At 35.1% G+C, this 25,320-nt stretch overlaps 2 protein-coding genes across 4 annotated transcripts in view; one reads left to right on the plus strand and one right to left on the minus strand.

Annotated features, from left to right (window-relative positions):
• KNTC1 (kinetochore associated 1) overlaps positions 1-10,462 on the minus strand; it is a 41,951-nt gene extending 31,489 nt beyond the window's left edge. Inside the window, exons 1-18 of the mRNA XM_062590350.1 lie at positions 10,325-10,462; positions 10,100-10,220; positions 9,604-9,719; positions 9,162-9,234; positions 8,025-8,102; positions 7,436-7,470; positions 7,086-7,196; positions 6,144-6,237; positions 5,759-5,811; positions 5,373-5,485; positions 4,461-4,515; positions 3,746-3,844; positions 2,660-2,703; positions 2,480-2,545; positions 2,316-2,391; positions 1,027-1,152; positions 845-934; positions 128-193 (exon numbers count right to left, since the gene is read on the minus strand). Coding sequence (XP_062446334.1) covers positions 128-193; positions 845-934; positions 1,027-1,152; positions 2,316-2,391; positions 2,480-2,545; positions 2,660-2,703; positions 3,746-3,844; positions 4,461-4,515; positions 5,373-5,485; positions 5,759-5,811; positions 6,144-6,237; positions 7,086-7,196; positions 7,436-7,470; positions 8,025-8,102; positions 9,162-9,234; positions 9,604-9,719; positions 10,100-10,220; positions 10,325-10,456 — 1,548 coding nt within the window. The 5' untranslated portion in view covers positions 10,457-10,462. The remainder of the gene's footprint in view (positions 1-127; positions 194-844; positions 935-1,026; positions 1,153-2,315; positions 2,392-2,479; positions 2,546-2,659; positions 2,704-3,745; positions 3,845-4,460; positions 4,516-5,372; positions 5,486-5,758; positions 5,812-6,143; positions 6,238-7,085; positions 7,197-7,435; positions 7,471-8,024; positions 8,103-9,161; positions 9,235-9,603; positions 9,720-10,099; positions 10,221-10,324) is intronic.
• A 338-nt stretch (positions 10,463-10,800) lies between these two features.
• RSRC2 (arginine and serine rich coiled-coil 2) lies at positions 10,801-24,998 on the plus strand. 3 transcript variants are annotated; one of them, XM_062590289.1, is made up of 10 exons: positions 10,801-10,891; positions 14,115-14,271; positions 14,957-15,000; positions 17,651-17,863; positions 18,814-18,957; positions 21,312-21,434; positions 21,522-21,601; positions 22,180-22,412; positions 23,748-23,837; positions 24,359-24,998. In XM_062590289.1, the coding sequence occupies exons 2-10, from the start codon at positions 14,191-14,193 to the stop codon at positions 24,536-24,538; spliced, it is 1,188 nt and encodes a 395-aa protein (XP_062446273.1). In that variant the 5' UTR covers positions 10,801-10,891; positions 14,115-14,190; the 3' UTR covers positions 24,539-24,998. The 3 variants fall into 3 exon arrangements, with proteins under 3 accessions (XP_062446273.1, XP_062446272.1, XP_062446274.1); XM_062590288.1 differs by having other exon boundaries at positions 17,673-17,863; XM_062590290.1 differs by lacking the exon at positions 10,801-10,891 and adding an exon at positions 15,905-15,982 and having other exon boundaries at positions 14,226-14,271.
• Positions 24,999-25,320: the final 322 nt, after the last annotated feature.

Consider the following 25,320-nt stretch of genomic DNA (forward strand, 5'->3'; position numbering starts at 1 on the left):
TTGTGATTTACTCTTATTTTAAAATATAATATTTAGATTTTTAAAAAGTTAGACAGTACTACGGTTTAAAACTGTACATCATAATTTTTTACCATATGGCATACTGGGCTGCGAAGTTTGTCCTTACCTCAGTTATGGATACCAAAGCCCCATCAGGTGATGGAGCAATGGTTTTGTCATCTTTCTTCAAGACCTGAAACAAATATAGGAAAATCTGGCTGACAACTCAGTTGCTGCGGAGTGTATCAGACACAGCATTATGAATTTAGTAAGGACACCAGCAAAAATGTAGCATGTAAATTGTGGGCTTTATTCTACAATATTGGGCTGTGAATGGATTTCTACATGCATGCAGAACCAGACTTCAGAAAATGTGCATCTCTAGTTCTATAGGATAAGGCAGGAAAGATGGGGGGGGGGGGGGGATCACATATTTTGTGCTGTTAGTCCTGAAAGTAAAATGAACTTGAAAAAATTGTTACTCAAAAATAAAACCTGCTTTCTGATGTGAAAACAGTTTAAAAAAAATACATAAATTCACATACATAAATTATGTAGATAATTAGCCCACAGACTGCAGGTATAACCAGAAGCTTTTTTTTTTTTTTTTTTTTTTTTTCTGTTCTTAGTCAAAAAGACCAGCATGTGTGCTGTTAACAGCAAGAACTAGACTGGAACAAGCTTTGCTGCTGCTTCATGTTTGGTAATACATGATCTATAACACATTTACTGTCTGAATAACTTATTTTGTTGAAAATATCCCCCTCAAGTTGCACAGAAGCATGTAACAGGAATAAGCAGGTTTAAGAAATTAAATTTAACGAAACAAAAAAACGCAACTTACCCTGACCTTAGCATAGTTTAACATTTCTTGAGTTGTTTCATATAGTGGCCATGGAGCATTTATACAGTAATCCACAACAAATTGGCTATCCTGTTTGATTAATGAAAATTTTTAAATTAACTCTAAATGCCTTTATAATTCGAATTAAAATAGTAGGGAAGTAGGAGAGAACACAAACTTACCTGAATTTTTTGGAGATTTTCTTTGGCTTCATTCACAAGATCTAACCAGGCTGTTTGACCATAACTCCCAAGAGGAGCTGAAGCCAGTCTCTCTAAAATAGTGTCGGCTTTCACTTTGTATACAAGCTGTTTAAAAAAAAAAGACTCAGTTTTCAATTTGATGTACTTCAGCTTTAAGCAAACAGTATTCAACTGAAAACTCAACACATTTCTTCACAGTTGCATTGAGATGACATGTGTCTGTGTGCAACAAACAATTCATTACAGAAATGGATTATCTATCAGTTCCTAACAATCATGATTTGTCTCACTAGCTAAGCCTCTTAAAAAAAAAAAAAAAAAAAGGGGGGGCAGAAAACAGTAGTCTTCATGCTTCCATGTAACATTTTGTAAAGTCACACTTTCAACACCGAGTTTATGTTAAAGATCCTAGAAAGATCAAATACTTGAAACAAATTAAAATACAATACAAAAGGAAATCTTAAGTTAGTAAGACTGCCTGTATATTAAATACAAACATGAAGCTAACTATATAATAACGTTTTTAATCCCACTTGTTCATTAATTATTAAGGTTATTTTTTTAAAAAATTCTGATTATTTGCACCTTCTTTTGTCTGTGAAAGCGTACAACTCCGCTACAAGGGATAGTCTATAGACTTTTTAAAGTTCTTGCCAGAATCAATCTATTCCTGCAGATTGTAATAGGAAATCTGGCACAACCTCAACCAAAAGTGGATTTGCTGCCTACAGAAATGGATGGGGGGTGGAGAATCTCACTGTTCTGAGATTTATTTATTTATTGTGAGATTAGGGAAGGAGTCACTCTGAGATCCTGGTAATTCTTAAAAGTTAACAGGAACTGGAGGAGTTCCACATCTTTACACAAACAGCTTATGGAAATCCAGCAATAAAGCAAAGATTTTGCGTTCACATTGCATTTGAACGAATCAGTGAATGCAGTCTGACTAAGTGTTAATGAATGTACATGAGAATTCTCTTCTTCAAGCAATGCTGTTTCCTGCTACTTAAAGATACAAAATGCCCCTGTACCTCTGCATCACTTCCCATTGCAGTGTTTGTTAGTTATGGTACATAAAAACATAGTTCATCATGCAGTTGGCTAATTTTGAACCAGCTTTAATTTATAAAGAGTTTGTACTATGACATTCCAGCATTTCTGTAATATTTTAAATGCTTTCTATTGGGCTATATGGCAGAAGCTTTGCTTTTAAGTTCAGCTATACTAATTAATCTCCCAATGTAATTATCAAAAAACAGGCAACTCACTTCAACATCCAGTTCAAACTGAATAGCAAAATTCTCAGCTTCAGTGAATTTGTGCTTGTGAAGTAAGCGACTTAATCTAGGGATGAAATAAAGTAAAGCATTATACTTAAATGTAAGAGTCAAGTTACAGATTGGAAAAAACATAATTTCAAGGAAAAAAGTACCTATTTTCTGGCAAGGCTTCTGTCAAACTTCTCATCACAACAATAGAAACTGGGCCTTCAGGGGAGCTGAGGGTGATAAAGGAACTGTTTTAACTTATCGACTATAGAATAACTGCATGTAGAAGTAATCTGCCACTTGTATACAACAGTGATCTAGTGATACATAAAAAATTATCTTACATCCGATGATTTTCATGAATTCCTTCCAAGAAGTATATTGTATCCTGTAGCAAGTAACAATAGAAACCATAAGTTGGCAAGGAAGGAGAGGAAAAAGAAAAAAAAAAAGTCGTAAGAAAACACAACTATAATGCCTTAATAGTTTATTAGTTTGGAAACAAACTACTGATCTTCTCTCAGATAAATATGGTATTAAAAAAAAAAAAAAAATCTTAGCATCTTATTTCTTGGATGGTTTCCACCATCTAAAATTTTTGATGGCCTTAACTGGACTTTCCATATACACACTGAAATGAGCAAATCTTCTTCTTCACTTTCTTCTTGTCTATGCCATAACCAGGCCACATTCTATCCATCTTCACATCTTTTAGAATTCAACCTCTGTGCTACATTCCATAAATGGAATATTGTCAATGTGAGAAATACCAGAGCATATATCATCTCAGATCAAATAAGAGAGATGTATAAGCCATGATTTTCACCACAGTATGTATAATCTTTTCTGCCAATTGCTTCATACAAGGCAGTAACTTCATCAGCTTCCCATTTTATTGCATATCAGATCCAAACTTCAGTACATTCATTTTCATGATTCTAATAATAAGCCGTTGTTTAGACTTCTGACTGAGTATCCTCTCACATACCCATTCCACTTCAGTCTTTACAACATTCCTAATTCACCAAGTTTTCACCAACATTTTTTGACTTTCTCCTTTTGTTAGAGTCTTTACAAAGAAGTTAGAAACAAAAAGTAGTTCTTCCATGTAAAATCTAAATAAAACTCAAATAAATTCAGACCATTCTTAATGCAAAGAAAATTTAAAACTTCATATAGCTTTCAGCCATAACAGCAGCAAGAACAATTGGCAGCAGAATTAAACATTAAACTAATAGATCTGGGCTCAGAATCAACTTGTTCAGTTTACTATATATTGTATCTTTTCCTTTGGGGACATCATTTAATCTTTTTATGTGCAGTTACTGCACAGTTTTTCACACAAGTCATTCTAATCTAGTAAGAATAACACAGTAGCACCCTCTTTAATATTTCTTTAAGGAACACACAAAAAAAATTTCTAAACCTACTGTGCTGCTCCCACTTTGAACAAGTGAAGAAACAATAGATACTTCCAAAGAATACAGGAGCTGCATTGCAGGCAATGTAAAAACCATTAGACTTTTCATCTGAAAAGAAGAAAAAGGAGAGAAATGAAGAAAGAAACATAAAAGTCAAAAAAAAAAAGAAGTGTTGTATACTGGTGCCACAGTCATATTTGCAAGATCATTTCTGGGTTATTATAGAATTAGATGAAAAGTGAATTATTTTTAAGTTTTCAAATAAAGCAGATCTCTACAATTTGAGAAAGTTTAATGCAGTATCAGACGTTGTCATGTATAATTAGACACGCTTAATTCAAAATATTGTATCATGTTCACTGTGGCATTCTATTTCAGTTAGGGCTACTAGTTGTACATGCAGGTAAATGCTGAATACAGCAAAGATATCGCTATGAAGAAACCCGTGAAGGTATATAAGACAATATTAAAGTCTAACTGTCTCCTATTTGACTATTAATATTACAATTAAACAAACAGCAGAGCTGCTTGTCCTAGTCTCTCACAAGACATAGTGATGGTCCCTCACTCAGTCTGCCCTATTATCTGGATGGCAACATCTCAGTTTTGGCCTTGAGCTCCCAAAAGTTCTGCATACTCCAAATATTTAGCTATCTCCTATTGTTGTTTTTCATTAGTAATTGCATAGCAATCGAGGAAGAGAAAACAGGTGAAGAGGTTGTACCTGTTTATTATCGGGTACTGTCAGGATTATCAGTTTAACATTGGTAAGCCCTTGCCTACAGAACAAAGGAAAAAAAAAAAAAGAAAAGAGTATAACATGTTGTATCAATCTTACGTTAAAACTGTAAAATATTCTGGCTTCTGGGTTTTATAAAATTTAGTTTTCTATGGAAACTGGTATATTTTGAAATCTTATGGCAGACCTAAAAATAACAATGTTTTAACATGCAGAGGACATCTAATTTCTGACCTTTTAAACCTTTTCTAACGCATCTATGTTTTTTTCTTCTCCTTCCCCCCCCCTTTTTGCAATAGCAGGAGTAATGGAAAGAGCAATAGAGTCTTATCTTCTATTAACTCCCTTTATAGTTTACCCAATACACTCACCTCCAGGTTTTAGCTTCCCCATCTGTAGATTGAAGATCTTACTATTTAGCTATTCTAAAAGATAGACTATATGTTTTTTTTTTTTTTTTTTTTTTTAAACATCAGGCTTGTAAGCAGTATTTCACATCTTATTCCAGAGAAGCATTTCCAAAATAATATGGATTCAGTCCAAGCTTTCTTAGCAGTAACAACAGACAAACCACGAAAAGGAATCTTCTTGCAGAAAACACCAAGGTCTTCTGTCTACAATGCAGAGCCAAGAACACCTGAGCCACGGTCCAATATTTTGGCCTACTGCCAGAAAAGAATCTGAACAGAATTTGTGGAGATGCAAAAGAGATCTTTCCTACCATGCAGTTCAGTTCTTAGACCTCTTCATGTCTAAGCCTGACTCCAGTTGCCCATCTGATCAACTAGAAATTATTCATTCTAAAAATCCATTACCCCAGAAAAATCAAATGACTGCTGGACATTTCCTGCAACAATAGACAACTTAGCATAAATTCATGCTGTAACACTTACTTACTGTATGACTGAAGAAGAATCTGAATCTGTAGTTAGAAGAAATTCTTCAATAGGCGCTAAAGGCCAATCCCAAATTAAAGTAAGAGTATAGACATCCCACATACTCAAGATATTCTAGATAAAAACGTACAAATATTCAGATATGATCTCGTATTTTCTTCACAGATTACATTTGTTGTCTTTTTTTGAGCAGAATATTAACATATTCCATAGCTTAAATAATTACTATGAGATGACTAAAAAAACCACAGTAAGACCATATTCTCTGAAAAGATAGGTATCTGCATTTTATAGAAATATATTTTAGAGCTATCATTTTAAAATAATTTTTATAAGCTGTTTTGATTTTTATAAACAGTAAAATAAAGACTAAACTGTTATACATACCTCTGTATCTAAAACAAATAGCAGGTTGTCAAAAACCTGAAGTTTCACTGCACCTAAAAAAACCCAGCCATATTCATGTAAATTTAATATTTTTCTAAGAAATGTATTTGAAGCATAAACATTTTATAGCGTACAATCAAGCACTAGAAACATACAAACGTTTAACTACAGACCTAGGAAGTTCCGTTAGAATTTTAGCTTTAACATAAGCACAGTTTACATAAAGTTAAACTCAACAATTTTGAAGCATGCATCTTGATTGTACATTTACGAAAAAAGTTTTCAACTTGATATATGTGTATTTAATACAAGAAAGTACTTGAAAAATACTTTCTGTAATTCAATATAAATTCTACATTTTTCTATAAAGAAAAAAGCTTTTTACCTTTGATCAGACTTGAATCAGCAGAACTTTTAGCAGATACCAGATTATTGGTAGTATCTATATCCCATTTGGAGAGCACATAATCACCTTTACCCTATTAATAAAGTAAAATGGGGTTTTACATTAAATATAGTCATTGACATTGGAAATTTGCAAGACTAACCAAACACCTTTTTCCCTGTGAACGTTGATATTCAGAAAAACTCCCATTTAAAAGTTAGCTTTTTTCCCTTCCCATTTCAAGATTGGCCTTTACCACATCAATTATTACAGTCAGCATCCCAGAAGGTTTTTGTTCTAAATGCAAGCCACATTTCAAAACATTCATTTTTTATTCTTGTAGAATATGAAACCTGAATGAAATGTATACTGAATCTACTGACAGAAACTGCATTGAATTCAACATGCTTCAGACTAGGAACTATGAGAACTAGTTTCCAGTCCATCAGAGCATTTCAAAATAGATTTATAAACTTATTCATTAGTTCCCTTAGTTAATACATGCTTAAGTGCTTTGTTCAACTGGGATCTTAAATTGTTACTTTGACAAGACTTTATTGAACGGGAACCGGATCGGAAGACTCCTGCCAACTTTGGCTTTGTCTCTATAAGCCCAAGGACTAGACTACCAATACACTAGCCTGTCAAAACTAGGAACCACAGTGATTTATTAAGGTTATACAACCAGGGTGAAAATCTTTTTTCCCTAGTCATCATACCAGTACCAAGTTTGAAATGACAATTGTTTCCTTAGGAGAAAAAACATAGGCAGACTGAACAACTTATAGCCTTTAAATTTGTAGTGAAGGAACTCAAAAGGAAGAAGTCTTAGTCCATAAAATGTAACGTATTCTTTTTCAAGCAGTTAGAGATAAATGTTGCAGATCAGAAAAATGCCATCACTGATCACAGAAAAATCATTATTAATATTTTGCTATTTACCCCAATTATCAGATGGATGTTGTTCATTGAGTCACTTATCACAGAATTCTGACAGCCAAGGCTGTGATACTCTTCTGTGGAAATGAAGGCTGTTTTTATCTGTCCTTGTAACTTGTGGGGGTGAAGAAGGAAGGAAGGAAGGAAGGCAAATAAAAGAAATTAAAAGTTATTTATATATCAGTGGATAAAACTTTGAACTTAACTGCTCACTTCTCCCAATGTAAAGAAAAAAAAATAAAAACCACAATTACTAGTTGCAATAATAAACTAATAAGCAATGAATGAAATGCCCAGATCAAAATTATGTTACAAATTCTGTGCTTTATTTAACACATATGCTAGAAACTTACCTTCTTTGCCATAATCATATCTGTATTGTCAATTGCTACATTAAAAAAAAAAAAAGGTGTTAATAAAAAGGAACTGTTTTAGAAATTTTCAAAGGGGGAGGGGAGGAAACCAAAAGCAACCACACACACGAACACCCTCCCTTCCCCCAAACAACCACCAACTTCTTATACGACAGTTTGATCCTAACTTGACTATTCTGAAAAACACATTGGCTCATATCATTGACAGGATCAGTTTCTATTGACCACAATGTGGAGTCAGAGAAAATTAGCTAATAACTATGCCTACACAGCAATAAAAATTAATTTTTTTCTCAATATCTTCAGTACAATATTGGATTATGAATTAAATTCTGCTTCTAAAGCAATGACTCACAGGAACATAAGCTAAAGCAATTTTTGGAAGAATGCAAAAATAATTTTATTATAAAACTAGTAGTATTTCATTTTCCTTTGAAAACAAACTAAGATTGCACAAAATACTTTAGGACAAGATTCTTAACCCTAGTGGAAAGAAACACGGAAAAGCTTTGTAAATACAGCTTTCACTGTTCATATGGGAATCCAAAGGGTTTGTAGATCATCCTACCTTCCTGTGTTTTAGCAAGTGGGAGGCACATAATACAAAAGAATCCATTGCTTGTAAGAATGAACATATGATAGACACCTAAAAAACAAAAAAACAAACAGAAAACCCACTAACACAAACACTTCAAACTTAACTATCCAATAGCTATAAACAGAACACTTGATTATAAAAACGGCATTGAAATAATTGATAATTGGAAAAATCTGATCATTAGACTATTTTGAAACAAAAAGCTTTGACTTAAAAAAAGGTAGAATAAGTACTTGAGTCATCTGAAATTATGATTTTTGCATACATACATGAAACTGCAAATTCTGTTTTCATCATGAAACTAGGCTTAAATATCTTGTATCTCTAAATATCAAACATCTCTAGATATCTAAAGGCTTTCAGCAAAATATGCATTATCTTGTGATGAACAGGACTGGGAGGCTGTAGAACATGAACTGCTGTACTCTAAAGCCTGCTGCAAGGAGGCAGAGGGAATCCTGCCTTTTTGAGCATTTCCATGGGTTTACTGCAATTCCAAAACAAAGATATGTAACAGAAAGAGGTACTGAGTTCTAAAAGTTTTTTGTTTTCTGTATCAGTCATAAAATAACTCATGACACGTATCTTTACAGGAGATCAATCCCCTTCTACAACAAAAAAGTGAAAAACAAAGAAAATAGTGAATAGCAAGTAGTTCACTTTGCAATTCTAACATATAAAATACGGAAAAAGACAGTGTAACTTTCTTCCATACAGGTTACTAGAAATAAAATGTAACTATTAATTAGTCCAGACATTTCTAACTATTCAAATAGAGTACCAGTTAGGTCTGTGGAGAGCCAGAATAAAGTTCTGGGTTATGTGTTTTGTTCCATAATATAGCAACCAAATTTCACATAAAAAAAACTAACTAGTTTTAGAAAAGATGTGCTGAAAAAGCATTTGAATTTTAAGCTTTCTGGAAGTGATTGTCTTTCTAAAGTTTTCACAGACCTGCAGGTCAGGCCCAACAAGATGTAACTGCATCTAATATTTTGCAATGCAAAGTAAAACTGCTTCTGATAATTTTATACTATTTTTCCTTGGGAGATGATAAAAAAAAAAATCAAAAGAACTGAGATAAAGAAAAAAAAATCAAAATCTTACCTGCATCTGTGTTATCTTTCTCAATAATGAGATTTAAATAAGTCTTTTCACTTGAAGATTCTTCAGCTAAAATCTAAAATGGAATCAACATAAAGACTATTATTCTAAATCTGATTAAAAAGAAATCTTAATTTGAAATACTGAACACCAGTTTAAACTTTATGCTTTTTTATTTTATAAGAAACTGGTTAGAAATAGCAGTCCTGAGGCTTTACCCTGTATGTTCTCTTTGAAATGGTTCTTTTTTATACATATATTCCTGGATATATTTTGCTTATTTGTTATTTATGGGAAGAAAAATGTCTCACTAATCTGTATGATTATTCAAACTAGAAGACATCTTTCAACTCAAGAATATTGATATTTGAAAGAAAAAAAGCAATCCAAGAAATTCTGAGAAAGAAAGGCTTTCAGGAAAGTTAGGACAGAAAAAACACTGTACCTTGGTTAGCAAGGTTTGCTTTGATGGTATGTGAATAAGATGGAGATTGCCACTTCTCTCACCAACCACAAGAAACTGTTTTTCCTGACACATACCAACCACATCCACATTAGTATCTGAAAAGTTCCATAACAAAATGTGAAATATTAAGCTTTTGTTATTAATAGACTTCCATGTTTGAAACGCAGGAAGTGGACAATACAGCATCACAGATTTTTTTCAGAAGTATTTACTTTGATAAAATCAAACTGCAGGAAAGGAAATATTACCATTTCAGTGAAGAGTTGACAAACACCCTAATTAAATTGTACAGAAATAATTTTTAATAACATACAAAACCAGCAATAATATTTTATTATGTAGGCATATATTATAATGCTTCCTTTTACAGGATAGATAATCACACAGGATATTTTTATATTTTCTATACAAAAATTACACATATTTTTAAAAAGTCAGTTTGGACTTCTAGTTGATTACAAAGTGGTGAACTTACCAAACTGAATATGCATCTGAAGAGACTGGCCAGTACTGTCAAGAAGCACCACTGATCTGTCAACAACAATAATACTGCCATCCCTGGAGCTGCACGCATATAACTGTGGATTAACTGAAACCTAGGAAAGAAAAGGTTATCATGGTTAGAGTATGTTGTAAAATATGACAAACAAGCTTTGATAATTACTAAGAAAAAGAAAGACGCGGTTCTGATGAATTCTACCTTCTCAGAAGATGTTATTTGAACTAGTGTATCCACTTGGTACAACGCAGTTCCACATTCCTGTCCTAAACCTACAGAGAGCCTCTCGCTTCCTGTGTCATCGTTTGCAAGGAGCTCAATATCATTCCACATGTTTGCCTACAATAAGCACGTGGGATAACACAGAAGCTAAAATAACATGCTTTAAGTTAGAAGGCCCGTAAAAAAAAAAACTCTCTCTCCTCACCACCACACTCCCCCCGCCGCCTCAGCCCTTAAAATTGGCGGGAGCCCTGGCTGTCACTATCGGTCGCAGCGCAGGCCAAAATTCCTCCGGACGCGAACTACTTCCCGCCTGTTGCTAAGACACCACTTTCTCCCATCCCACCCCCAGAATGCACCGCGACCTCTCCCGCTCGCCGTCTCCTTCGCGCCCGCCCCATTGTTACATCCGGGTACTCAGGGGGAGAGGGAGGGCGGGGCTTGTTTTCTCGGTTCGCGAGCGCCGCGGCCGCTGCCGTTGTGGGAGGTTGAGTCTCTGCAAGCAGCTGGCGAGCGGAGCGGCGTCCCGAGCACTCGGCCATGGCGGTAGGTGGTGCTCCTCGCCGGGGGCTTTGGAGAGAGCTAAAGTTGGAAGGGGGCTGCGGCGGGAGGGGGAAGGAAGAGCGTCTGAGATGGGGAGGGCTGAGTCGGGAAGCCGTGTGCGCGGAGAGACAAAATGGCGCCCGCCGCTCCTTCCCCTGCCGGCGCCATGATGGGCCTCGGGAGGAGGTGGCCGCTTTTCACTGCCAACCCCTTTCCCCTTTTCCAGAAGTTTCTACTTCGTTTTTCTGGGCTTGAGTATAAGCGGAGCGGGCTTGTGGCCTGAGTGCTGCTGTTTCCTGCCCCGGGAAAGGAGCAGTACAGTTTAGAAGCAGGCATTTCTCAGAGGACTGCGGAGCATAAGCCCTCTGGAAGGGAGGAAAGGGAGGATCGTTTTGGCGGTTGGATCTTGTTCAGTTCCAGTTCATGCAGCTTTCTCTCTCTCTCTCTTTTTTTTTTTTTTTTTTTTTTTACTTTGTGTGTGTGTTTGATTATAGGCCTGTTACTTAAACTAACTGCACTGAGTGATTGGTTACTTTCTTTTATTCTTGTCTCCACCCCTCTTCCATGGTTAACGACGATGGGAAACATCTTTGCTGTACTTCGGCCACTTTATCTTTACTTGGAGTCTAAGAAAAACACTGCTGACACTATTGTTTATGTTCGTATATGACATAAGATTGTAGCTTTATCCCGTGTAAAATTCGTGTGGTCTGGAAATGTATGGATGTATTTGTCCCATAATTGAGACGAAAAATGAACAAGAGTAGTTAGGTAAACATGGTGTGTTTTTAGGTTTTTTTTTTTTTTAAACAAATCTTATTCACTTGAAAGTGCAGAAAAATTGGAATCTAAATCTGAAGTGGTAAAATTCATCAAAGTTCAATAGTGAAACAGAATAAGAGGACCACATGTGTTTGGAGAAACTTACCTTCCTGCTTGAAAAAGAATTTTTGTCAGCTTATGTAATTTAACCTGTTAAGAATAAAGATGAAAAATTTCTGTAAGAGTAACCGAAGAATTTTAGACTTGTAGTTTTGCCCATAGGTAATTAGCATTACTTTTGAGATTCTTCTTAAGTAACAAATGAGGATTCAGTGAAATCCTGAGCTTGTGGCCAATCTGTATATGCTTTAACAACTGAGAGTAGTCTTACTGAAGTTGATCAGTATCTCTGTTTTTGTAGGGTTGAGAGATTGCTGTAAGGAATGGTGTCCATGAGCATTAATGAACAGTAATGTATGTAAATAATGAGGCTGATAGCCTTGAAAAATGTGGCAGTGGGCTCAATTCCTGCTAGATACAACATTAAAAATCCCAGTTAACTTAGATTGCAGACCAGTGTTTTTCTTAGCCTCATAAAACTTCAAAATGTTGATTCTATGTAAATCTCTATGTAAATTACTTTGAAACTTTCATTAGTTGAGTCTTTTGGAAACCTTACATGAAAAAGGGGAGTGACTGGATAGATTGGTGAGAAAGCTTTTAACAAAGTGTAGATGAACAGATGAGATGAATGTGGAATGCCAAGGATTGTGTTGGCTAAGTCACAAATAGGAGAGTCATTTTCTATTCTTTATCTAATGTTCTAAGAGTTTTCATGAGAGTGGGTGGGATATCAAAATTGTTTTCAGAAATGTAACTGAGACTATAAGGAAAGTTCTGCTGTAGATGCAGTCTCTCAGTGTTCCCTGCTCCTTTCCAGATAATGGTATGTTTTGAAATAAATAATGTTATAGCAGGGTAATGGGGAAGTAAACAGCTACCTTGTACCTCTCGCCATACGAGATTGAACTGTGGATGTATTTTTGTGCACACACAAGTTGGTAAAGATTTGGATAGACTAAAAAATGGAAGGTAAAATACAAGTCTTAAGAATTAACTGTAGTGTTTCGTGAAGAAAGCCAAGCATTAATACACAGTGTTTTAACCATAATGATCAAGAAAGCTAAATTGATGTTCATAGCATCTGTTGCGATTTGACAAAAAAATGACTGTTTAGATTTCAAAATAATGACTATAAATCACCATCTGGCTGGTTGTCACATCTCTTGCTTAGTTTACAAGTAGAAATACAGCTGACTGAACCCAGCTGAAGACTTGAACCTATATAGATTTCCATTTCTGATCAGTAGCGTTCTCTGGGCCAAATTGTCCTTGGTGAAACCTTGTGCAGCCACATAATGTTGAGAAGGTTTGATAATGCCTTCCATTTACCTGATGAAAGCAAGAGAGGTCAATGAATCTGTGAAAGTCTTAATGAGGTTATTTTCATCCTTTCAATATATACTCTTTCCATTCCATCCCTTCTATTGTACTGCAAACCCATTGTAAACATTTGCTTCTCTCAAAGTTATATCACAGTCTTGATTGTTTCACACCAAAAGGTATTTTTAGCTTTAGGGGAGTGGTTGGAAGGGATAGAGGGAATATGCTTTTCATCCAGACTTTGTCTTTTAAGGAAATCTGATACAAAAAGTGTTGGTATATGTAGATGTGACCTATATGCACTCTTACAAATACCCATTTTTGCATAGAGCAAAAAAAAAAAAAAAAAAAAAAGAGGTTTTTCATTATTCAAAAGTTACTAGTTCTAAAATACTGTGAACATATTAGTCTAGCACTATAATATGTTATACCTTATTTAATTTCTCTTCAGAGTTCATACTCTATCTCAAAAGATTGTGAGGGTTGTGTGCTATATGCCTCAGAAGTGCCCTAACTTGTAAGGTGCCTTAGACCTGCTGGGACAGCGTAGTACTTAAGTAATCTTAGTGACCTAAATGTTTAAAGGTGGTTGACCTACAAACAAAACCATTTAGCGAAAAATGAATCAAAACCTGTATAAAGTATAATCTCATTGAAATTTCCCCCAAATTTTGGAAAAAGTAAATTACAGTCTAACATAACAAAGAGGTGAAATGCTTATTGTATGTTAGTTCTCCTAAGTGTCTAAATTTAATGGGTGTACAGTTACATAGTTTGCTGTGAGTTTATCAAGCTAGTGCCTAAATAACAGTGGGATGGTTACTCCTGAGATCTTTTTGATGGAAAGTAATTTTAATTGTGTTTTCAGAATAAACTTTCAAAAATTACTTTGTTTGCACTGATTACTGATACTAAGAGATGCTTCTTTTGTACCAGTATGGTCTTAAATAAACAGGAATATATATTTTTTTGGTCCTAAGTTTTCAGTTTTGTTAATTAAATATTCTGTCTTTGTATGTAGGGTAGTGATACAGAACGAGATGGAGTAGCCCCAGAGAAGTCCTCTCCAGAAAGAGAGAAGAAAAAGGAACAATCAGATGCATCTAATTCTCCTAGAACATCAAAACATCATTATTCAAGATCACGTTCACGGTCAAGGGAAAGAAGACGGAAGTCAGGTATGCTCCTTACGGAATCAAAATCACTTTAATTGCAGGTTTACTTAAATCTTGTGGCTAACAGGATATTACAGTGTAATTGAGACTTAAAGGTAGGATATTTTTCATCCGGATAATTGACAGGTATCCTCAGAGAAAATTAAATTAGATGTTACGGAGATTAAATTTCCCGGTCTCTTTCAGGAAAGATATTTCGTGGTAGTGCTATCTTCAATCTTAATGATTGAAATGCTAAGGGAGAGGGTCAATGTTCAGGGGCTATAGTGAGGAGGATAATAATAAAAATAGTTCTGGGGGAGAGGGGATGAAAAAAGAAAAGATACTGTAAGTTTGTCTTCATTTTAGTTAGATATCTTTAGACTAAGACAATTTTGCATGGTCTGTAATAAAAATTAAGTTACTCTGCATGAAAAAGTAGACTGTGACTGGAAGATGGTGAAACTGCATTTTTTTTTTCACTCTCAAAGCTGAAGTAATGCAAACAAACAAAGGACTAGCAGTAGTGACTAGATTACACGTTCTGAATTAATGTTCTTAATCTGCTCTAATAGTGGATGGTAGGGTCTCTTTAAGTCCTTATACTTGACTTTCAAGGGTGGAACAGCTGAAAGGAACCTGAAAGATTGTAGCAAATTGATTTTTTTTTCTTAGTAAATAATAGTAAATGTCTCTGTCCCCCCTACAGATAATGAAGGAAGAAAACACAGAAGCCGGAGCAGAAGCAAAGAGGTAATTAACACTTTGTAGTGTTTAGGTAATTGTACAATACATCTTTAAAAGTATCTTGTAGTAATGCACATATGTGTAAACCTATATAAATGACTTTATGGTAAGTACAAAAAAATTGGAAACTTTTAAGATTAAAAATGGATATGGAGATCCTTTCGTAGTGAAGCATGATTGCAGCCATCATGTTGACAAGGTAATAGCTTTATAGAAAAGTGCATTCAGAAACTAGTAACTTAATTTCTTTTTTTTTGTGGAAACAGCCAAATGAAAGAATTCATATGGAGAAGTAAAATGGTGTTCTTGATGACTGTTTCACAGAGCTTCCATTAGTCTAAGACCTTCTGTGGCTTTATACCTGTCCAACATTCAGGACTTTGAAAGATACATACTCATCTTCTTAAGTATATTTGTTAAAAATAATTCCCCACCTGACTAAGCTCTGTTTATTGCATCCTTCAGTTGTAAAGACTGTTACAGCTTGACAAACAATGTCAGCAAAGGTCAGCGAAAGTATGACAGTGGCAACAAAAATTTCAGAGGGCTGTCTCAGAAAAAAAAAAGAAAAAAATACTTCAGGGGAGTGAGAAGAGACAGCGTCAATAATACGTTGGAAATAACTGGCTTAACCACCAGAGAAGAGATGAAACAAGCAAACCAGGAGCATCAAAAATAGTCAGAAAGGAAGCTTAAGCCATGTGGGGCAATAGCAGGCTGTGTCAGAGGAGGGGCTTTTAACTTTAACACGGGTCAGGAACTTCTCCTTCTCCCATTCCAATGGAAGCTCTGTTTAAAAAAGGAAAAAGAAAAAAAAAAGGAAAAAGAAAAATAATCTAGGAGAGTTTTTGTGAAATTGAATATATTGTTTAGATCACATGATAACATTTCTATAATAAATCATACTCAGCGTGCTAATGCGCGAAGAGACTGAACTGAAGACGCTGCAGACTCAGATAGCAAAATTATAAGCCTACTTCATGATAAGGTAACTATTAGTCATTCAAACTCATATTTCCCTTAAAAATATCTTAAATCCTTTATGGGATATAATGGTGTTTTATTACTAAGTGTGTGCCTGGAAGCCTGATTTTTTTTTATTGTTTTAATGTTCAGAAAAGATGTTCCTCATTTAAAACTGTGTCCAGTGTTTTACCATGGTGTTAGATCTAAGTTAATCTTACACAATTTATTTAAAACTTTCTAAGTTTTGCTGTGTGAACAGATTGTATGTATAATGACCTACAGTAGATTGAGTTACTCTTTCCATTCACTTGTGAGATCGAGCTCTTTGCCCATAGAGTAAATACTGCTTATCAAAACTTCAATATGTACATCAGAACAGCTGCTAACATCATATACATTTGAAATTAGTATTTTATGAATATGATTTAGTGAGATTAATACAATTCTTTGTAGAAGTAATATCTTACATAAAAGTACAGCTATATAGTTTAAGAAGTAATTGTTCAAGGAGTAAAAATGAAGTACTGTAAGAACAGGAAGACTTAAAATATGTCAGATGTGTATACATGAAGAATGATAGTGGAATATTTAGAATCTGAACTATAGTAATAAGCTGTTGGAAAGACTTGGATAAGTGGATGCGAACTAGTTACAGTAGCTCTTCTAGACTTATTTTTTTGAGTGAGCATTATGGTTATGGGAAAGGATTTGTAAGTATTTAACAGAGCAGGTTTAGATAAGCGAGAAAACTCTGAACCATTGAATTTTAATCTAAGATGACTATATCATGCTTAAATTGCAATTTGAAACAGAACACTAAAATGTAAGCCCACATAAGTGGGCTATGCTTCTTGTGCTAGAAAGGTTTTCAGAATAAACTGGATATATTAAGAAAAGGTGTTGATGTCATGACTTAGTCTCTATGGAAAACACTGGCAAAAATCAGGCCTGACCTTGCTAAGTATTTTTGGCATTGCAGCTATAAAAAGGAATCTTTTTTTAAGAGGCGCTGCAGGAAGAAATTGCGGTATAGTATAGCAGCATATCTTAAATTTAAAACTACTGTGGGAGGTCTCAAAGTGATGCATGTTACTTTTAAGTACTAAAAATGAGATGTTGGCCATGTAACTTCTTATTGGTTTGCTTTTTAAAAACTGTTGGAAGTTACTGACTGAAGAGAGTCTTGTAAAGATTAAAGTTAACTATCTAATAATGCATAGAAGAATTCTTTAATTTCAAAAGCAGGTTAGTTTGTCTACAACTGTGTGCATTTTAATAATTGTTTCTACATGATAGGCTGTAGATAAAAATTAAACTGCAAATGTGAGCATTCAAATATGTGCATATTCATATATTCTCAGACCCTTAAAGATAGGAACATACTATGTGTTTGGAATAGAGAAAGTAACTGAGTGACAGTTGTTAGAATGCATTGAACTCTCATGTGGAAGCACTGTAAAGATACCTTGATTGGTGCTTTAGAAATACTTTAGATAGTGGGGGGGGGGGGTGGGGGTCGGGGAATGATAGTTTGCATTTGCAACATTGTGTAGTCGGTGGCATTAGGTAAAATAGCCATCACTCATGATTGAGCCACACTCCTAAGGTTACTAATGTTGCATCACAACTTATCATTTTTTATCTTTTGATACCCATACTAACTCTCTTTGTTGCACTATTTTCCTGAAAGAACCAACTTCTTCTTAAAACAGGCAAGAAGACATGAATCCAAAGAGAAGTCCTCCAAGAAGCACAAATCTGAAGACCACAATGACAAAGAACATTCTTCTGACAGAGGAAGAGAGAGCCTAAATTCATCTGAAAATGGTGAGGACAGACATAAACGCAAAGAAAGAAAATCATCAAGAGGGAGGAGTCACTCAAGATCCAGATCTCGTGAAAGGTAAATTGTTTTAAATGTTTTCTTTTTCTTAAAATACATTCATTAAAATAGCCTTTGGAATTTGTGTAGATTTCTGAAATAGAATTGAATTATATTCATAACATAATTTAACTCCAAAGCACCAATTTATATCATACATTTTGATTTTGATTACATTGTTACTACTTGTTTTTTGGGGATGATTCTGAGCAAAGTATTTCTAGTGCTTATCTGGGCATTCTGACTAATGCTAACTCAAGTTTGCAACTGTCATATAGAGTGTATATGAAATGTTGCCTGTTGTCAGTGACAGGAAAGGAGATGCAGTGTCATTGCTTTTTGTATTCTAATCAAGAATTTACCTAAAAACAGTGCTGTGTATGCCTCCTTATGCAGTAGGCCACCTAGCATACTCGTGGTGGGAGCATTGCTTGGGGCAAGTTAGTTGTTGCCTGCAGAATCTTTCAGCCACCTCTGTGCGTAGTTGAAGGGCCAGTAAGTAAATATAATAGCAAGGAACCAACTAATGATATACTGAGGGGCTGAGTGCAGTTCAAGAGCTGAAATCTGGGCATTGCTTCCCAGCTCTTCCGAGGTATTGGAATATCTTGGGGAGGGGAAGAGTTACTTTGAATTTAAGGCTTCTGTATTTGATGAATTTGGCCACAGGTTTATGCTGAGGCATGAACAAATGAAAATAGCTATACTGATGAGTGTGGTTGTGTATTTAAGCTCTAAATAAGTCACTTTGCTGTTGTGATTGGTGATAATGTTTGGTTCCTGTCTCATTTCATCTCCTAGCCTTATAATTTGAACTGTTCCAGACATAAAGTCTTCTGCATGTAGTTTGTCACCTCCTTCACCCCACCTGATGCATTTTGTCCTGTATTGACAAACCTGTGTATGACCCCTAAGTAGAAGCAAAACTTAAATATGAGAATATATGTAAGAATTTGGGATGTGTGTTTCAGACGTCACCGTAGTAGAAGCCGTGATAGGAAAAAATCCCGATCTCGCAGCAGAGAGAGAAAGCGCCGCATAAGATCTCGTTCTAGATCAAGATCTAGACACAGACATAGAAGTAGAAGTAGAAGCAGGACTAGGAGCAGAAGCAGGTAAGTGCTAACTTCAACATACTTAATGTTCTTCAGTTGACTGGTCTGTGGGTTCTGTTGTATAGAAGAATGCTAGATTTGGCTAGTTAAAGGCTATTCAGTGTAACTAAATGGTGTTTTTTCCTTTCAGTTTTGTTGACCAAACATAAGGTACTTGTGCATACACTGTCTATGGAAATATTTGTCCCAGACAGCTTAAGTGTCTCAGGTTCATTTCTTTTTCGACTTTTCGTAGCATGATTCCGTGTTACCAGTTAGAAATGCTTAATTTAGAGTTAATTTTGTGGCTACTGTCTGAAATCACCATTTTAGTCTCTTTCTGACACTACAGAGAGAAAGCAAGTAACTTAGTATTTTGAGTAGTATACCACAGTTCAAGCTCTTTTAGTTTCTTATATCACAACTTAATTTACTATTTTAGTGAACAGTATTTAAGTAGGAAAAACCAAAGAATGAGAAGCAACTAACCCTTTTGTGTTTGATAGTAGAGGAGTGTGGTCAGCAGAGCACTACTTTAAAAATACTGTTTCTTTCTTTCTTTCCATATATCATATATCTTTATATCTTAAAAGGGAAGTTTAACTGGAATCACTGGTTGTCAGAGATTCTGCTCAGTGTACTTCCTAATCTTGATAAGCTCTGTGAACTTTAAAAGTCAGCTGTGAAATGTAATGTTTTCTGTGCTACAGTTAATAGGCTGTGGCTTGAACTTCTGTTGACGGTTCTTTGCATAATCTCAAACTCATATCTGGGTGATCTGTCCTTACGTGGTCTTTCTGTTCTGTGAATGTGTGGAAGGTTCACAGTTCTTCTGTTGCATTGCTCTGATCATATGCTAAGTGGAAAACATGACACCATCTGGTTGTTTCAAGCTGAGTTGCTCAAATGCAAAAGCTCAAATTCTTTCTTCTTTGATGTTTACCAGTGCAATAAAGCATCAGACCAAAGACAAGACCAAATTACAATAGCGAGCACAGTAAAAATGAAGGTGTCTTTGAAATGTGCATTATATGTTATCTAGGAATGCAGATCTATCACTCCCAGTGGCTATGTTTGTATCTTGCCATCTTCTAGTAGATCAGTCTTACCTCCTTTGTCTTCTGCCAGATTTATAATATAAACAAGGAGCTCTTTTGTAACTTCAAACTAAGTATAACGACATTTGTGGAAGCTACAAAAATTGCAAACAAAAAGTAATAGCTGAATGCTATTTAGAGAGGCTGTTTTAATGCTAGTTAGCAGTTATCTCAAATGGTTCATAATAATATTTAAGCAAAAAAAAACCTGCAGAACTGTGCTTTGTGCATCTTTTAATTTGTTTATGGCAAATCTAGGAAAATGCAAGCAATTTTTCTTGTTACTTAATTTTGTCAGGTATTTCCAGAATCATAGTTTTTTTTGTTTAGAACATTAATGTCAAAGGCTTAAATGGGAGAAACCTTTATCTCTTGTAGTTATTGGTAGTACTAGCAAACAGAACTACTTGTAGTGGTGCTACCTTTGTGTTTTGAGTAGCTATCACTTATATGGGAGTAGCTGTACATGTCATTGGAAGAACTTAATTGGGAAAAAGGGGAGGGAGCTACTAAAGGAGAGTTGCACACTGAAAATTTCGGGAGGGTTGCTAAAAAGTATGTTTAACTAGGTGCTTTTCATTTTTCAGCCTTCAGATAATGCATGTATCACATCTCCCTGCACAGATACTGTCTTACTCCAGAGCAAAAACAGGACAGCTCGTGTTTAAACCAGCTATTTCATTTGGTTCAATGTCCTGTCTCAAAGGGTAGCCCAAAGCGTGTTTAATGGAGAGCATACAGAGAAGGAAAGGATGGTCACTTTCCTAAGTATTACTACAATTTTTGACTTGGATCTCCTTAAACTTTTACGAGTGCTCGTTTTTAACGTGTTATTAGTGCTATGAGGTCTTCCATGGTTTTAAAACATTCTTTTGACTTGATCTGTTTGAATGTTTGCTTGCAAATGAAAGTTACACAATGATTTTTCTTGTCAGGATTTAGGATGAAGGTCTCTTGAGCAGATCTGTTTGGGCTATCAATGTTTGGTGAACCCACTAAAACAGAAGATGTTTTAAATACTAGGTAATAGGATAAACTAGCAGTTAAAGTTACATGTTTTTTTACATCATGCAGCTAGAAATCTTGGATTTTAGCTCTGTCTTGTTACCATGAGAGTACGACTGTTGGTTCCACGGTTCCAGTACCTTCTCTATGCAAAAGCTGTTCTTGAGAGCACTCAAAATTAATCTTGCAATTTTCCAAAGTCACAGTCAAATAACTTGTGAAATGCTGAACATACGTAGTGTGTTTTACCAACTGTCTTAAATTTGATTTCAGAGAAAGAAAGAAAAGAATTGAAAAGCCCCGAAGGTTTAGCAGGAGTCATAGCCGGAGTCCAAGTCCGCCACCTTTTCGTGGACGAAATACAGCTATGGATGCGCAGGAAGCATTAGCCAGAAGGTCAGAAATAAAGATTTTGACATGACATGACATAAGCAGGTGTTGACATATTTGCATATTAAAATGTTCTTTTGCATTTATTTCTAGATTGGAAAGAGCAAAGAAATTGCAAGAACAGAGAGAGAAAGAAATGGTCGAAAAACAGAAACAACAGGAAATGGCTGCAGGTAGTCCCTGTATATTACATTAATTACTAAAGAGTAGTGTGGGTGAAAGATCATGTGAGTTTACGTTCTAGCTGTTAGTCCTGCCCAACTGATGTACTAGTTGTCATTTTCTTTGAGTAATTGTTAACTTGGTCCATGTGTAAGAACCACTAGCACAAAGAAACGTTTAAGAACAGGATTTCATAATGTCATATCCAGTACTGATGACTGGATAACAAAACTCTTTTATGAAAGACTAGTAAATGATTTGGTGATGGTCATTGGACCCTTGCCTTATGCATCATTAAGCAAGAATTTGAATTTTATTGCAAGCTCAGGAGTATCCAGAAGTATGAAATATTTTATCAGACTTGGGCATTTCTTGCATGTAGTTTGTGGAATACAAGCCTGAGTTATATAATTTACTAGTTTCCTAAGATTACTGGAGACTTATTTCTTAATAGAAATATGTTGTCATGCATTTCTTATCCACTTTCAGTTTACTTCTAATGAGGGAAATTGGGGAGGTTGTATGAAGGTGTGGTGTGTGTTTTTAAGTCTGAAATTATTGTGTGGTAACATACTACCATTTTCTTCAGCGGCTGCAGCCACTGGAGGTTCTGTTATTAATGTTGCTGCTCTTCTGGCATCGGGAACACAAGTAACTCCTCAAATAGCAATGGCGGCTCAAATGGCAGCACTACAAGCAAAAGCACTAGCAGAGACTGGAATAGCTGTACCTAGCTATTACAACCCAGCAGCAGTTAATCCAATGAAGTTTGCTGAACAAGAAAAAAAGCGGAAGATGCTTTGGCAAGGCAAAAAAGAAGGGGTAATACTGTCCTTTCTTAAACTTGTGAAATGTGTTTAGAAATACTACGTTTGGACAGTTTAAGAATGCTTGTTAACAGTTTTTCCAGCTAAAATAATTTACTATTTGGTACTAAGTTCCATATTAACAGCAACCCAAGATAAAACTTTCAGGATGAGAAGACTAAGGTGACTAGACACGATGAAGGATTATTGTTACACAAACCACAGGAAAAACCCTAATACTGTAAAACTTAGGGGTGTTGTTAGATCTTAGTGTCTTTTCTAGTTTGCCTACAACTTGCAACTAAATTCCAAATACAGAATGGTCTCTTCTATGGTGTGAACTATTATTTTTCAGTAAACTATCCAAACAGTGGTACTACTGTGATTAGCAACTAACTTCGTAATTAGGATTGCTTGTGACCTGTTACGTTGCTTTGACTTCCTCATTTCTGTGACTGAAGGGTGGGTGTTTTGTTTTGTTTTTCCTCCCTCATTGTATCCTGTACAGAATTTATAAGGCCTGCAGATCTTCTCTTAAATCGTTTTTGGGGAGTAATGTGTTACTGTGATAGTAAATGGTAACAAAAATTATAAATGCAAATAAGTCTTCAGATTTTTGGGCTGTTTCAAATAAATACTCTCGTATTTAATGAAACACAGGCCTTTTTTTCTTTTTTAAATCTGAAGCAGTTGCTTTTTCAGACAATAACTCTGAATTTCAGCAGTTCTCACCTGGAGGTGTCATGGAAAAATTGGTACTTAATATTTGTTCTGTCTTAACACCATATATTAATATTGAAGTGTGTTATTGTGTTAGATAAATTATAATCATGTGACCATTATATAACAAGCTCAGTGTTTCCCAGACTGTTTCATAAGATGTGAAAAACTGAAACTGGTTCGTGTTGCACTGATGGGAGGGGAAAAGAAACCTAAATGCTATGTAAGCAGTTTCTCCTGACTTGCTATGTACCATTCTCAACTGTAATAAGAAAATGCTTTTTTTTTTTTTTTTTTTTTTTCCTGTAATTCACTTTAGTGTGCATTCTGCCAAGTTTTCTAAACTTTATGGGAATTACATTCTACCCAAGTGAAGAATATGCCATCATTTTGAAATGTAGTTAAGCAAACTTCCCTCAGAAGGTGTTTCTATGGGGAGTGTCACAGCATTTCCACATCAAGGAATGTTGGACATGACCTGAAAACTTCTTTATGGAATCCTTTACATCTAGCTGTGCTGAAATTGCACGATAGGTTCATTTTTCAGTATGGCTTTATTTACTTGCAATTATGTTGTGATCTTAGTGGAAACTTATGTGAAAAGTTGATACATCTTCCTTTATTCTTCCAGGATAAATCACAGTCTGCAGAAATATGGGAGAAATTAAATTTTGGAAACAAGGACCAAAATGTCAAATTCAGAAAACTGATGGGCATTAAGGTAAAGGGTTCTGAATGTGTAATTAGGTTTATTAAGAATTGCAGGATAGGTTTGTTAAGTGTATGTTAACAAAAATGATTTTAAAAGTTAATCTGAAACAAGCTGATCTAATTAAACTTATTTCTGACTTAAACTCACAAGCAGCATTCAGTTCAAATGCTAGCGTTTCAGGGTGTTTCTGACTGGCAAGGTATCTGTTAAAATCTAACAATGCTGGTGGTAAACTTTCAGTTAATCATAATATGGTAAAAGGTCATGCTTAGTTACTCTGCATAGCTGCTTAATTTGAGACATTTATTTGAATTAATTAGAAGATAACACTCAGTGAATGGCTCTAAATGTTTCTTGACCATGATAAGAAGCCACATTAGAATACTACAGCAATAAAGCCAGAGACTTGAAGTCTCATCAGCCATTGAAAAAAAACAAAGCAAAATTGTTTTAAGAGTTTAGAATGTCCATAGTATATGAAAAAAAACACTCTCTACAACATTAATATTTATTTTCTTTCTGTTTTCTAGAGTGAGGATGAAGCTGGTTGCAGTTCAGTTGATGAAGAGAGTTACAAAACTCTAAAACAACAGGAAGAAGTTTTCAGAAATCTAGATGCACAGTATGAAATGGCAAGATCACAGACTCATACGCAAAGAGGAATGGGATTGGGGTTTACATCTTCGATGCGAGGAATGGATACGGTTTGAGGGGAGGGGAAAGATTTTAAAGTTTGGGACTAAGGAAGATTCTTGTTCAAATGTTGGGTCCTTGTTCACCAAAAAGCTAGCATTCTAGCTTGCATGGGTGTTGCATTGACTTTAATTTATTGAAAAATACAATTTTTTTGTAAATATCAGATCAGTGATACTGGTGTTAGTGTTGTAATCAGGTTATACCCACTTCCATTAAACTTGACAGAACTATAGAAGGACAGTATTTTTTAGTTTAAAGTTCTACTTTTCAAACCAAGCAGCAGATGGGGTAAACTCATACATGGATATTTCGTGTCCACTGTCTTGTGTACTTTTGTACTTTAACCTTGTACAGTTATTTTCAATTCTTGAAACATGAAAGAAACATTGTGTAGATGTTATTTAGCGGTCTGAGCTGATAGGCACATAATCCAGTGCAAAAACCTGGTTAATAATAAAGCCTTTTTTTCTCTAAGGTCTTAAGTTAAGTTGTCTTTTGGGCCAAACTCTAAAACTAGTTAAGAGATGTCAGAGAACTAATTGTGAGATGTCAGAAATGGAGCATTTGCTTTGCTTTGCCTGTTTTGGAATACATTTTTTTTTTTTTTAATATGGAAATTGGAGGTATGGTTCATAACTAAAGGTAATGAATAATGAGCCTGTTTTCTTTTTTTTTAATTTGATAGTAGCATACCCTTCCTTTTGGAAAGGGAAGGATGACAAAATCATTGCTGAAAAAGGTAAGATACCGGACTGTAATTTAAATGTCAAACTTGATCAATGTGCTTAATGAAAAA

This window comes from Rhea pennata, chromosome 17, assembly GCF_028389875.1.
Source record: "Rhea pennata isolate bPtePen1 chromosome 17, bPtePen1.pri, whole genome shotgun sequence".
In the NCBI taxonomy this organism is placed as follows: domain Eukaryota; kingdom Metazoa; phylum Chordata; class Aves; order Rheiformes; family Rheidae; genus Rhea; species Rhea pennata.